At 39.8% G+C, this 13764-nt stretch overlaps 1 protein-coding gene across 8 annotated transcripts in view; it reads left to right on the top strand.

Moving 5' to 3' along the window:
• The first annotated feature begins 7874 nt into the window (after positions 1-7874).
• Positions 7875-13764, top strand: part of GOLGA4 (golgin A4) — a 119669-nt gene continuing 113779 nt past the window's right edge. For 5 of the 8 annotated variants that reach the window (XM_046003816.1, XM_046003815.1, XM_046003814.1 and 2 more), the window contains exon 1: positions 7876-8260. In XM_046003816.1, the coding sequence (XP_045859772.1) occupies positions 8189-8260 (72 nt within the window). In that variant the 5' untranslated portion in view covers positions 7876-8188. Of the gene's footprint in view, positions 8261-13764 lie in introns of all 8 variants that reach the window. The other 3 variants (XM_046003811.1, XM_046003810.1, XM_046003809.1) reach the window with 1 other exon arrangement.

The following is a 13764-nucleotide window of genomic DNA, read 5'->3' as shown; positions in this document are numbered from 1 at the left end:
TGGAGAACACAGAGAAATCAATGTCAGTGGAAGTCTGTGCCTCCACAGTACCAGATCCAGAGGTAGTATGGGTGATGATGTACCATGGCTTTAGAGCCATGAGAGCTCTGGGTCAACTGCTGCTCTGCCATATCCAGGCTGTGTTACTTTGGGTGAGATGCTTACCCTCTCTGAGCTTTAGGTTTTTAACTTTTATTTTAAAAATTTCGTACAGTAGAATTCAGTGTGTATAGTGTATAGATTTTAGGGGGTCTTGAAAAGTGCACAAAGTTGTGTATCTACCACCATAATTAAGATATTAATTATTTCATTATCCCAAAGATTCCCTCATTATGCCCTTTGAGTAATTCCCCCACCTTACCTTCCCTCGCCCTACTCAAGTCCTAGAAAACACTGACTTGTTCTCTCTCCCTATCATTTTGTCTTTCCAGAATGTCATAGAAATGGAATCATATGTATGTATGGCTTCTTTTGAGTCTGACTTCTTTCACTTAGTAAAACTTACTTGGAATCCATTCAGGTTGTTGTGTGTAGTTGTTGTGTGTCAGTAGTTGGTTCTTTACATTCTAGAGTAGCCTTCCATGGTATGGATGTACCACAATTTGTTTATCCATTCACTGGCTGAGAAACATCAGAGTTCTGATGATTTGTGTCTTTCGAGGAGTATGTCCATTTTTCTACATTATTGAATTTGTTGGCTTAAGTCTCCTTATGATATCTCTCATACTATCTGTAGAATCTGTGGTGATGACACCTCTAATTCCTGATACTGATAATTAGTGTTTTTCTTTCTCTCAATGAGTTTTACTACGGGCCTATCAATGTTATTAATCATTTCTAAGAACCAAACTTTAGCTTTGTTAGTTTTTCTTTATTGTTTCTCTGTTTTCTATTTCACTGATTTTTGTTCTTGTCTTTATTGTTTAATGCCTTCTGCTTACTTTGATTCTAAGTTTCCCTTCTTTTTTCTAACTTTGTAAGTTGGAGTCTTAGATTACAGATTTTTGTTCTTTTCCTTTTCTAATATAAACACGCAATACTATAGATTTCCTTCTAAGCACTGCTTTAGCTGCATCTCACAAATTTTGATATATTTATTTTAATTTTCATTCATTTAAAGCATTTTCTGGGGGCGCCTGGGTGGCTCAGTTGTTAAGCGTCTGCTTTCGGCTCAGGTCATGATCCCAGGGTCCTAGGATCTAGCCCTGCATTGGGCTCCCTGCTTGGTGAGAAGCCTGGTTCTCCCTCTCCCAGTTCCTCTGCTTATGTTCCTATTCTCGATGTATCTCTCTCTGTCAAATAAATAAATAAAATCTTTTTAAAAAAACAGCTTTAAAGCATTTTCTGATTTCCCTTAAGCTTTGTTCTTTGACCCATCACTTATTTGGAAATCAGCTGCCTAATTTCAAAATATTTGGGGATTTCTAGATATCTTTTTGTTATTGATTTCTAATTTAATTCCTTTGTGGTCAGAGAATATGCTATATGATATTAATCCCTTGAAATTTATTGAGACTTGTATTATGAATTAGCATTTGGTCTGTCTTGGTGAATGTTCCACGTGTACTCAAAAAGAATGTGTATTCTGTAGTTGTTGGTGGTAGTGTTCCAAAAAGATCAATTAGGCAAAGCTCGCTAACCCAGATCTCTATATCCTTACCTACATTTTTGTCTACTTGTTTTATCAAGGACTAAGAGAGGTATCTTAAAATCTCCAACTGTAACTGGGGAGTTAAACATTTGTCCTTTCATCTCAGTCAGTTTTTGCTTCATGATTTTGAAACTATGTTACTATGTAGATAAATATTTAGGATTATGTCTTCTGATGAATTGATCTTCTTGTTATTTTGAAATGTTCTTTAATGAGTGGGTTAAGCATCCAGCTCTTGCTTTTGACTCACGTCAATATCTCAAAGTTGTGAGATCGAGCCCTGCAAATGGCTCGGCACTCAGCATGGAGTCTGCTTCAGGTTCTTTCTCCCTCTGGCCCTCCCCTCCCCTCTCTCAAATAAATAAGATCTTTTAAAAAAAATCCTTATTTTTGTAATACTCCTTGTCTTGAAGTCTATTTTACTTGATATTAATATAGTCATGCAGGTTTCCTATGATTCAGTTTTGCGTAGTATATTAGATTCTCTGGTGCATTGTTCAGATGTGCTTTCAGAAACTGAGGCATTCATTACACCAGCAGCTAGTAGTGTGGCTACAGATGGCTCACACCTGTCTGTACTGTTCCCCCTCCACCCCTTTCCCCTCTAACAAGTTCTAACAAATCACTTGTAAGTAAAACTCAGAGTCTGTTACCAGGGAATCTTGATGTGTAATATATGATATACTCTTTTCCATGTTTTTATTATGTTTTATTATTAACTTATCTGTTTTTATATTGAATTGCATGCTTTTAAAAGTGATGTGTAGTTGGATCTTGTTTTTCTATTCATCATGACCAACTCTTCTCTTTCACCAAAGTATTTAATCAATATAAATTGAGTGAAATTTTGGTATGGTTGGGTTTAAGTCTACCATCTTGCTCTTTGTTTTCTGTTAGTCACATTAGTTCTTTGTTTCCTTTTCTTTTCAGTGTTATCTTCTTTTGATTACTCAAGTTTTTAGGATTGTATTTCATATCTTCTATGGGACTTTAAGTTAAATCTTCTGATGTATTGTTTCTTTTTTAGTGGTTGTTCTAGGTATTACAATGTGCATCCTTAACTTATCATAGTCCAAACAGAATTAATGTCATACTACACATATAATGTGAGAACCTTACAGCAGTATACTTCCATTTACCAAAATTTTTGTCCTTCGTGCTATTATTATCATAATTTTACTTCTTTGTATGTTAAAAACTCCACAATTTATGGTCATGATTTTTAAGTGGTCAGTTTGATTTTTTTAAAAGATTTTATTTATTTATTTCAGACAGAGAGAGAGAGAGAGAGAGAGAGAGAGAACATGCAAGCAGGGAGAAAGAGCTGAGAGACGGGGGAGAGAGAGAATCCCACGCAGACTCTGTGCTGAGTGCAGAGTCCAACATGGGGCTTGATCTCACGAACTTGAAATCATGCTCTGAATTGAAATCAAGAGCTGGATGCTCAACTGACTGAGCCACTCCGGTGCCCCAACAGTCAATTTGATTTTAAAGAAATTAAGAAAGGAGAAAAAAATAGCCCTTCATATTTATCTGCATATTTGGGAATTCTTCCTTCCTTCTTGTATATCCATTTGGTATCATTTCTTGAGCACTTCTTATAGTACAAGTTTGCTGGTGAAGAATTTTCTCAGCTGTTCTTTTTCAGAAAGTGTCGTTGTTTTGCTTTCATTATAGACTAATGCTTTTTTTGTATTTTTTAGTTTGTTTCAGCATTTTAAAGATACCATTCCATGAAGTCATTAATTTTGTTTTCTGTATGTAACGTGTCTTTTTTCTCTGGCTGCTTTTAAGGTTTTCTATGCTGTTGGGAAGAATAAAGTGTCATACTTGAAATTCCCAAGGGACACTCTGAAGCTGGAGTGCTGAAGTCTGGCATGGAATCTACTACAAACAGCTCAGTCCCCTTCCCATGTGGTAATACCATTTTCATCTTTTTATTGTCAAAATTTTTAAAATATGGAAATGGGGGGGGCACCTGGGTAGCTCAGTCAGTTAAGCATCTGCCTTTGCTCAGGTCATGATCCCAGGGTTCTGGGATGGAGCCCCGCTTTGGGCTCCCTTCTTGGTTGGGAGTCTGTTTTTCCTTCTGCCTCAGCCCCTCCTCACTGATTGTGTGCTCTTTCTGTCTCCAATAAATAAAATCTTAAAAAAAAAATGGAAATGGGGATTTCCACTGTTGATAGAAACATAAATTGCTATTGGGGTGCCTGGGTGGCTCAGTCAGTTAAGTGTCTGTCTTTGGCTCAGGTCATGATCCCAGGCTCCTGGAATCAAGCTCCGCATCGGGCTCCCTGTTTAGTGGGGAGTCTGCTTCTCCCTTTTCCTCTGCCCCTTCCCTCAGCTCGTGTCCTCTCTCTCACTCTCAAATAAATAAATAAAATATTTAAAAAAATAAAACAAGAAACATAGATTGCTATTCATATTGGAGATCAAGTTAGCATTAACTATACATAATGATTCTTCAGTTACTTTTCTGGAAATCCATTATTTTGCACAGAAACATACACTTAAAACTACAAATACACACATAATTATATTTACACATCTCTATATTTTCATTAATACAGAAACAAAATGGAAAGAATACAAACTAAATTATTAACAGGGGTTATTTGGGGGGATAAGATTATACAGTTGACCCTTAAACAATGCAGGGGTTAGGGGTGCCAACCTCCCACATGGTTGAAAAATCTGTGTGTAACTTTTGTCTCCCCCAAAACTTAACCACTAATGACCAGCCTACTGTTGACCAAAAGCCTTACTGATAACAAACAGTTGACTAACATGTATTTTATATGTTATATGTATTATATATTTCATTCATACAATAAAGCAAGCTAGAGAAAAGAAATCATAAGGAAAATACATTTGCAGGACTGTATTGTATTTACTGAAACAAGATCCACGTATAATTTCACCCATGCAGTTCAAATCTGTGTTCTTCAAGGGTCAACTGTACTTGTTTTTGTTACAGTGAGTATATGTTACTTTTGTAATAAAAGATAAAAATACAGTGTGATATATACATTAACAACTTGTAAGAGTGAAGTTGTAGAGAGGGGAGCATGACTAAGTCCACTGATGTGTGTGTGTGTTTAGGGGTGGTGTTAGGAAATGCTTGAAAGGGAAGATGACATGTGGGCAGTATTATCAAGGATAAGAAAGGTGGAAAAAGAAGAAATATACAAAGTCATGGGGGATAATAAGTATACTCAATTCACTGAGGTGTTCAAAACTACTATGTATATCCTGGGGACTAAAAAAAGAAAAGCAAGGAGGTATACAAAAGCTGGAAATGCAAGGGGGAACCGCAAGTTAATCTGAAATTTCTGGAGGTTTCAAGTGTGAAGTATGGAGAGGGTGTTGTGAGAGAGAAAGCAGGAGCCAGATGTTAAGGGTTTCTTGTACTGCCTGGGAATTTGAATAGTGTCCTGCAGGACAAGGAGGTCACTGATGGGGTTTCGGCAGGAGAGTAACATCAGCTATATAGAAGATTGATTGGAGAGAAGCCAATCTGGAAACTGGGCCATCATTTAAGTGGTGAAATGTAATGAAGATTGAAACTAGTGGGAGGGTGAATAAGAAAGAGAACAGACTTGAGAAACATTTCAGAGTATAAGACAGAGGGCTTGGTCAGAGAGAGTCAAGTATCATATGGTTTCACTTATTTGTGGAGCATGACAAATAACATGGAGGACATGGGGAGATGGAGAGGAGAAGGGAGTTGAGGGAAATTGGAAGGGGAGATGAACCATGAAAGACTATGGACTCTGAAAAATAACCAGAGGGTTTTGAAGGGGTTGGGGGGGTGGGAGGTTGGGGGAACCAGGTGGTGGATAATAGGGAGGGCACGTACTGCATGGAGCACTGTGTGTGGTGCAAAAACAATGAAAACTGTTACGCTGAAAAGAAATTTTTAAAAAAAGTGAAAAAAAAAAGGGCTTGGTGATTCGCTGGATATGGGTGAAGAATGAGAGGAATGTTTTGACTAACTTCAACAGTTTTCACTTCGGTAACTGGGCAGATGGAGATGACACCAGCCACAGCAGAAAATACAGATGGCAAAGCAAGCTTGTGAAAAGGAGAAAATGCAAGAGGGTGAGAAGAAACACAGAAGGGGTAAATCAGGACGGTGATGGTAGGGGGTGTAGTAGCAGATGATTTTGGTTTCAGACATGTTGAATTGAGGTGCCTATGCACTATTAAGAGAAAACTGTTCAGTAGGCAGCTGTATGTATCAAGACTAAGTAATTCTGTAGAAATTTAGTGTCAGGCCCTGTACTAGGCACTGGTTGAGTTGTATAACAGCCATGATTTTTGCCCTCCCAAACCTGACAGCCTAATGAAGATGTAATAATCGGGAGCTCAGGGGAGAGGTCTAGGCTAGAGCTCTCAACACAGAGAGGGAGACTGTTAGAAGTAAGAAGAGAATTAAATTCTTAGGATTTTAAACTATCATTTACTATGAGCTATACTCTATGCTCATCAAACTTCACAAAATTCCCATGAAATATTATTAAAATGTTATAGATGAGGAAAACGAGGGGCAGAGAATTAAGACTCAGAGGTCACAATCTGGCCTTTGGGTGAATTTTATTCTTTTTTTTTTTTTTTTAAAGATTTTATTTATTTATTTGACAGAGAGAGCTCACAAGTAGACAGAGAGGCAGGCAGAGAGAGAGAGAGGAGGGAAGCAGGCTCCCTGCTGAGCAGAGAGCCCACATCGGGCTCGATCCCAGGACACTGGGATCATGACCCGAGCCGAAGACAGAGGCTTAACCCACTGAGCCACCCAGGCACCCCGGGGACACTACTTCTAATAATGATCTTGGAACATAAACTGGCATAAACTGGGTGGACTGAGGTTGCAGTGGGCAAACTCAGGTGTATTGTTACTCTGCTACTTCGTGGTACCAGCCACACAGCTGAAGATCTAACTCCTACAAGGTAGTTGCTCATATTTTGCAGTTACTTTTGTCTGGAAATATGTTTGTGTTGGAGGAGGCTGACCTCAAGTACCTGTTTGTCACATGAAGCTGCAGCCTGGGATCATGACCTGAGCCAAAAGTAGAGGCTTTAACCCACTGAGCCACCCAGGTGCCCCATGGGGTGAATTTATTCTGAGAGCTGTTTTGCTGCAGTGATTTTAAAATACCTCTGGATGGGTTTGCACTATCCAGTTTGTTACTTTCCTCGTTCTCCATTGTCTTACATCGTATGTATGTCACTTGTAACCTTTCTGCTTCCTTCAGACATTTGACTTTGTGCTGTATGGCCGAAGGTCACCGTGCTACAAATTTCTTGGTAAATATACAGGTGTACAGTATGAGCTAAGAGAGGACTTGGCCCAGCTGTCAGTGCAGTGTTCACAGGAGGCCCTGTTCTAGCTCTACTGCACTTAGGGATCAGGCTATGGAATCTTACAAAGGCACCTGCTAGTAAATAAACTTTGCTAAACTATGAAAATCAGCGTATATTCTCTCAGGTTCTGATACACGAGGCATGTATAGCACGCAGAGGCAGTTGCTGACATGGGGCTCACAGATGGCCCACGTTCAGGGTGCTGGAAGAATTAGGCACATAAACATTAAACTCTCTAGCATGATTGCAGATGCAGATGACCCTTTGGAAATCTGTGTATTCCACCAGCTGTGAATTCTTTTAACATCCCCAAGGATCTGGCATTTAGACTGATAAGGATTTTCGAATGAATACGTGAAAATATACAATTTAGGTTAAATTAAAAAACAAAGACAGATGTCCAAACGGTTGAGATTTTACAATATCGTCCTGAGACGGTTGGACCCTGGAGGCGCAGTGGGAGTACCAGGCACTGAAGATACAGACCCTTAACTACAATTACTGAACAAAAGTGCACTACCCTTCAGAGCACGAAGCAGGTTCCCTGGATCCTCCCCTTCTCCCACCCCAGGCGCTCATACACGCGGCTCTCCGCGGTGGGCCGGCCCATCCTGCGGTCGTTTATAGAAGCATACCCTCCCCGCGGGACTCTGCAGTGCCGAAGTCCGGGTGTGCGTCACTGCAGTGCTCGGAACAGCCCTCGCCCCAGCTCGGAAGGTATCTCTGCACGCAGTGAATTGGGGCAGCGCGTAACGCAGCGTATTACTCCCCGCTGCTGCGTTCGGGAGCGACACCCCGAGCGCGCATGTGCCAGGGCGACTTCGTGGTTGGCCCCTCCCGCGCTCCGTAGAGCTCCCTGGGCGAGCTCCACGTAGGCCGCGCAGGCGTCTTTGGCACACCGTTCACCTGCTGCCGTTGTCGCCGCCGCCGCCGCTCCCGGGGCTGGATGGGGGGCATAGGCCAACCAGTGGCACCCAGAAGAAAGAGACGCGGCGGCGGCGACGCCGACACCCGCAGGACGAGTGTCCCGATCCGCCCGCGAGCCCAAGGAGGAGGCGGTGAGGCCGGGCCCCTACGGTCCCTGGTGTAGAGAGAGGCCGCTGTCGCCGCCGTGGCCGGGTCTCCCTGGGCACTCGCCCCTCAGGTCTCACACTCAGGACACCGCGCTGCACCATGTTCAAGAAACTGAAGCAAAAGATCAGCGAGGAGCAACAGCAGCTCCAGCAGGCGCTGGCCTCGACTCAGGTACTATGGCCGCTGCTCTCGTCTAGTTCCCGACACTCCTTGACACAGGTTCGGGAGCCAGGAGAAGGGAAGGTTCTTCCGTGACCCTTGACGTCTAACCTGAGAATCTCCCCCAAACTCCGGTCTGGGAATGAGTCCAGGGCGGCCCGGGTTCTCTGTGTTGGGGACCTGGGGACCCCCATCCCCAAACCACATGCAGGAGAGTGGGAGAGGATGGCAAAATCCTTTGGGACGTCTGACCTCTAGTTTTCCCCCAACGCACGACCCTGGCCTGAGAATAAGTTAGAGGGTCTATGATCTTGCATGACTTTTGACCCCTATCGAAGGTTCCCTCACCAATCCGAGACTCCAACTCAGGAGTAAGGGCCGGGTAGGAAAACCTGGGGTCCTTATAATACCTGACTTCTTGTCTGAAGTTCTCTCTCCCGTCATGACCCGAGATTGAGTCTGGAGGGGCTTGGATCCTGCTAGACTCCCGATCCATTACGGGAGTCGCCAGACTATGGTCCCGAGGTGAGGGTGAGGGCGGGGGTCGAGCCATTCCAGGTCAGGCTGCTTGCGGGAGCATTGGACCTAAAAGAGGTGGCAGTGTGGCCAGCGTCCAGCGCCCGAGGCTGTCACGAGTTAGTCACTTCGCATAACTTGGTTGATCTCGGTCGGGCGTAGGGACAGACATTCTGAGGCCAGGCTGGGGTTCTGCCTATCCCCAGCCAGGCTTCAGCTTCAAGAGTCTTGTTAGTTTGTTTTTTCATGAATGCTGTTGCTTCAGGAAATGACAGTTTCTAGGAAAAAGGGGGCGTGTTAGTAGTGTTAATTTAAAGAAACAGTTTCCTAGACACCAAGGAGAACGTGTGTTTTGGTGCTCGCAGCACTTGTCTCTTGAGCAAAGATGAGGGCTTCTGCTAAATTTTCTCTCAGCCTTTGTCAGTTCCAACAGATTGAGCAGTGCCCTCTCTCTCAAATTTTAGAGTTTCCACAAGAAAGGCTGAGTTTTGATTAACTTGGAGATATTTAAAAATATTTTTAAAAATAGATTTATCTTATACAGCTTTTAAACAACTGTTAAGCAACTAACAATTATTAAGTCAACTATCACATTAAAACAACTGTAAAAACGACTATAACTTGAAGTTGTTCTCTTAAAAGTTGTTCTCTTAAAAGCTAAAGCTCATGTAAAGTGAAACTGCTTGAAATACATTGGAACATGACACTGAAAGCTTTTTCATTCTCCTAAGTAAAATGCAAATAGTGATTAAAGTTTAGATAGTAAATACCTTACTTTTCATACTATTTACTGCCAGCTTTTCTTAATTTACAAAACACATTTATTTAAGAAAGAAAAAACTTAAAAATGTGGTAGAGATGGGGAATGTGGGGAAACATTATGTTAGTTAAATGTAAAGCAGTTACATTTGGGAATGTTTAAAATATTGATCCAAGATTCCATCTCTAGAAATTTATTCTAAGAAAGCTTAGGATGAGGTACGTGGGTGGCTTAGTCTGTTAAGTGTCTGAGTTGGCTCAGGTCATGATCCCAGGGTCCTGGGTTTGAGTGGGGCCTAGGGCTCCCTGCGTCTGCTTTTCCCTCTCTCTCTGCCCCTCCCCCTGCTCATTTTCTCTCTCTCTCTCTCTTTCTCCAATAAATCAAATCTCTAAGAAAAAGTTTAGGATGTATGAAAGATTTAATGTCATGGACTTCTATTTCAGTGTTGTTTTAACAGGTAAAAACTGGCTAAAAATAGAAAATTGATTAACAGATTTTTTAAGGTAGTGGGTTATTATGCAGCCTTTAAGAAAAGCCAACATTTATTGGGATTTTACTATGTGAGAGGCATTTTGGTTTGTATTTTACACGAATAATTTTATTTAATTCTTACATACACCGAAGAAGTAGATTCCCATAGGTGAAGGAGTAAGGTTCAAAGAGATTAACTTGCCTAACACACCTATTTTTAGAGCCTGTGGGAAAGTAATAATAACATGCAAAGATATTTGTGTTAAAGGACAAATTAAGAAGCAGCATGTAAGGTGTGAACCCAGTTTTGTGGGGAAAAATATGTATGTAAAGTATATTTATATACAGGCAGTGAAAATAGTTTAAGAAGGTAGTGCTCATGAGATTTTATTATTATCTTTCTAATTCATAATGTTTAGTTTTTCTCCATGAAAATAAATTGCTTTTGTGCACTAACAGAAAGAGGTGGTTTTTAGAGTAGTAAAAAAGTTAACAAGCTAACTAATGTATTAGGTGAGACAGTGCATCTGGATCAAATAAAATCATTGTATATAGAAGATTTAAAACAGTCCTCTTTGACAGTAGGTATAATATATATATCAAGAAGGTAAAATTAAATTGTTGTGATCATCTACTCATGGAGACTTTATTCTGTTCTGGCCTCAGATCTTTAGCTATTAAGAACTCTTCAGGATAAGAAGTTGTGGATTATTGTTTTCAAAGTTTAAGATTTTTTTTCAAGGGTGAATTAGAAAAGAAAAAAAACCTTTTTCATGACAATCCTTTTGCAACAGATTATCGTATCCTTGTTTTCTTAAGCAAAGATCTTGAATTTGTATAATAGTATCATTTCTTCATTTTTGAGTATAAATTATTTTGTGTTGAAGGCACCATGCCCCCAAGAATTTTTCTGGGTTTTTGTTTGTTTGTTCTCTGTCTACTTTTTGTAACTTTGTAACCTCCTTCTCTACCTGCCACATGTCTTCTCTTGCCTTTAAACTGTTGTGGGGTTTGAATCAAGGTACATAAACAACTTTTTTTTTTTTAAAGATACATAAACATAAAATTTTATGTGAAATAAGGGCAAGTACCTGAGGGATTCTTTAGTGCAGTGTAATGTATTAACACAAATTTTCAGTATTTGGAGGCCTTTGTGTGCATACTTCCTGTTTCTTGGCTTGCTTTTCATAGGTAAGGTGGCCTGAAAGGTATTTTTCTGATAAATTGAGTTGTCAGGCATAGGTAATTCTGGGATAAATGAACCATTTGCATTGCAATATTTGTAAAACTTCCCAGCAATAATAATTATAATAATGATATAGGGTTCCTTAAGGTTTTGAAAGCATTCAATAAAAATAAGAAATAGTTCCCAATCACTTCTATTTGGTTGGTACTAAGATTATTTGCACCCTTCCTTGGCAAATATTCTAAGTAATTACTTATTCAACACTGATGATGACTCGAAGCCTAATCACTAATTAAAAATGAAGTTAAAAATTTTAAAGTCAAGGTTTATTTATTTATTTATTTATTTATTAAAAGTAGGCTCCACGCCCAGTGTAGAGCCCAATGCAGGGGTTGAACTCAGGACCCTGAGATCCAAACCTGAGCTGAGATCAAGAGGGGGACACTTAACTGACTGAGCCACCCAAGTGATCCCAATTATATCATTATTATTATTATTATTTTGAGAGAGAGTGTGCATGCATGAGATGGGGCAGGGAGAGAGAGAATCTTAAGCAGGCTCCACACTCAGGACAGGCCCCAACCCAGGCTTGATCTCAGGACCCTGAGATGAAGTCAGGAGTCCAACATTTAACTGACTGAGCCACCCAGGCACCCCACTTACATTGTTTTTTAGCAGTGAATATCTGTTTTGGATTTTTAAATTCCTATATAGTGTTTGTCTTGATTGGATGGGGACCTCTCCCCCCAATTGTGGGGCATCCTGATCAGGTGGGGACCAGTGGCATGGGCAGTAAAAAGGATTCACACAAGGCAAAACAAAGGAGATAGAAATTTACTGGATACACCTTAAAGGAGTGGTTGGCAGGACTGCTTTGCTGTAACAAGGCAGTGTTTTATATACAGTGGGGGCTGTATTTAAAGCAGGAAGGTGAGGACATATGGGGACATACGGAATTTTCCCTTTTTTTGGTGACTGTGTCTGGTTGTATTGCTCAGTTAGGGTTTATGAATATTTTGAGGTAGGTTGCCTATATTTAGCCAGGTGGTCACTGGGGGCTCTTTAGCCTTTGTTGAATTTCTGTTGCTCAAGCTGGTTGTTAAAAGCAGTCTTACAGAATGAACTGGATAGAATAAGCATTAAAAAGTAATATAGAATACATTATAACTGGGATATATATAATACATAAATAAAAATATATTTTAAAATTTTATTTATTTATTAAAGTAATCACTATACCCAGTGTGGGGCTCAAACTCATGAACCTGAGATGAAGAGTTGCATGCCTCTCTGTCTGAGCCAGCTAGGCACCCCAACATAAATAAAAACATTGTCAGCCTTTTTCTAATATTTTTTCTTTATTACTTTTTCTAATACTTTTTTCTAATATTACTAATAAAAGTAATAAAAGTAAAAAATACTTTTTCTAATATTACTAAAACTTTAAAGTACAGACACAAATGGACAAATAATTGTGTGATCCACTTATCTGTGGTACCTAGATTAGTCAAATTCATAGAGACAAAAAATTGAATGCTGGTTGCTAGGGGCTGGAAAGAGGGGAAGTCAGGAATTAATGCTTAAAGGATAGAGTTTTGGTTTGGAGAGATAAAGTTCTGGAAATTGATGATGATGATGGTTGCACAACAGGGTGAATATACTTAACACCACAGAACTGTACATCTAAAACTGGTTAAAATGGTAATTTTTATATATATTTCACCACAATAAAAGAATTAAAAACAGCAGGAAGTAAGACTCCAAAATAATAGTTTATGTAATAGAAATTTAAAGAAAATACATAGCCGGGAAAAGTCCCTTTCTGAAGGAATATAGCCTTATTGTAATCCAGGTTTACTAAGTAGTTGCCCTTCTTAGAATTGGGGAAACCATAATTCCCAGGGAGAACATTAATATATAATATTTGTATTTTGATCAGTAGCATATAGTGGCTGTTGATAATTCTTTAGATAGAATGTACATTAAGTTCTCATGTTTTAAATATAAAACAGTCCTAGTTTATGGGATTAAAAAAAAGTGCCATGAAATTTGAATAGAGTACTGGCCATACAGAATTCGTTCATTTGCTTCGTAGTTTGGTAGGGAGAGCTAGAGGAAAAAAATTCTAAGAGTTTTGTCTTCCTAGCTTTTGGGATGATTAACCCAGTTTGTTAAATTGTGAGATTCAAAGATCCCAAGATATGGATATAATTTTACATATCTCAACTTTACATCCCGTGGAAACTAGGAAAATTCATAGGGCATTCTGCAGGGCCCAGGCAAGAGAGCAAGGCTGGAAACTGATGTAGAAGTCAGTTAATGTGTTAATAATGAAGGTCAGGGCTCTAAAAGTATAGGGTTTTAACCAACAGTGGTTGGTTCCTTTACTTCTAAATCACAAGATATATTAGCAAGACATTCTTATTTATTTATGGAATTCTAGGTAGGAAATGTTCCCTCAGACTGTTGAGCTTCTTTCTTTCTCCTCATCTTCCAGCATTATGTGTTAGAAATGAGAAGTCTAATTCCAAACCTGTTCTTTCTTCATTGAGAGTTAACCTGATCTTTGAATCTTCTTTTCTT

This window comes from Meles meles, chromosome 4 (genome assembly GCF_922984935.1).
Source record: "Meles meles chromosome 4, mMelMel3.1 paternal haplotype, whole genome shotgun sequence".
Lineage (NCBI taxonomy): Eukaryota > Metazoa > Chordata > Mammalia > Carnivora > Mustelidae > Meles > Meles meles.
The sequence above is the reverse complement of the archived record's forward strand: the minus strand, read 5'-3'. Positions and strand labels throughout refer to the sequence as shown.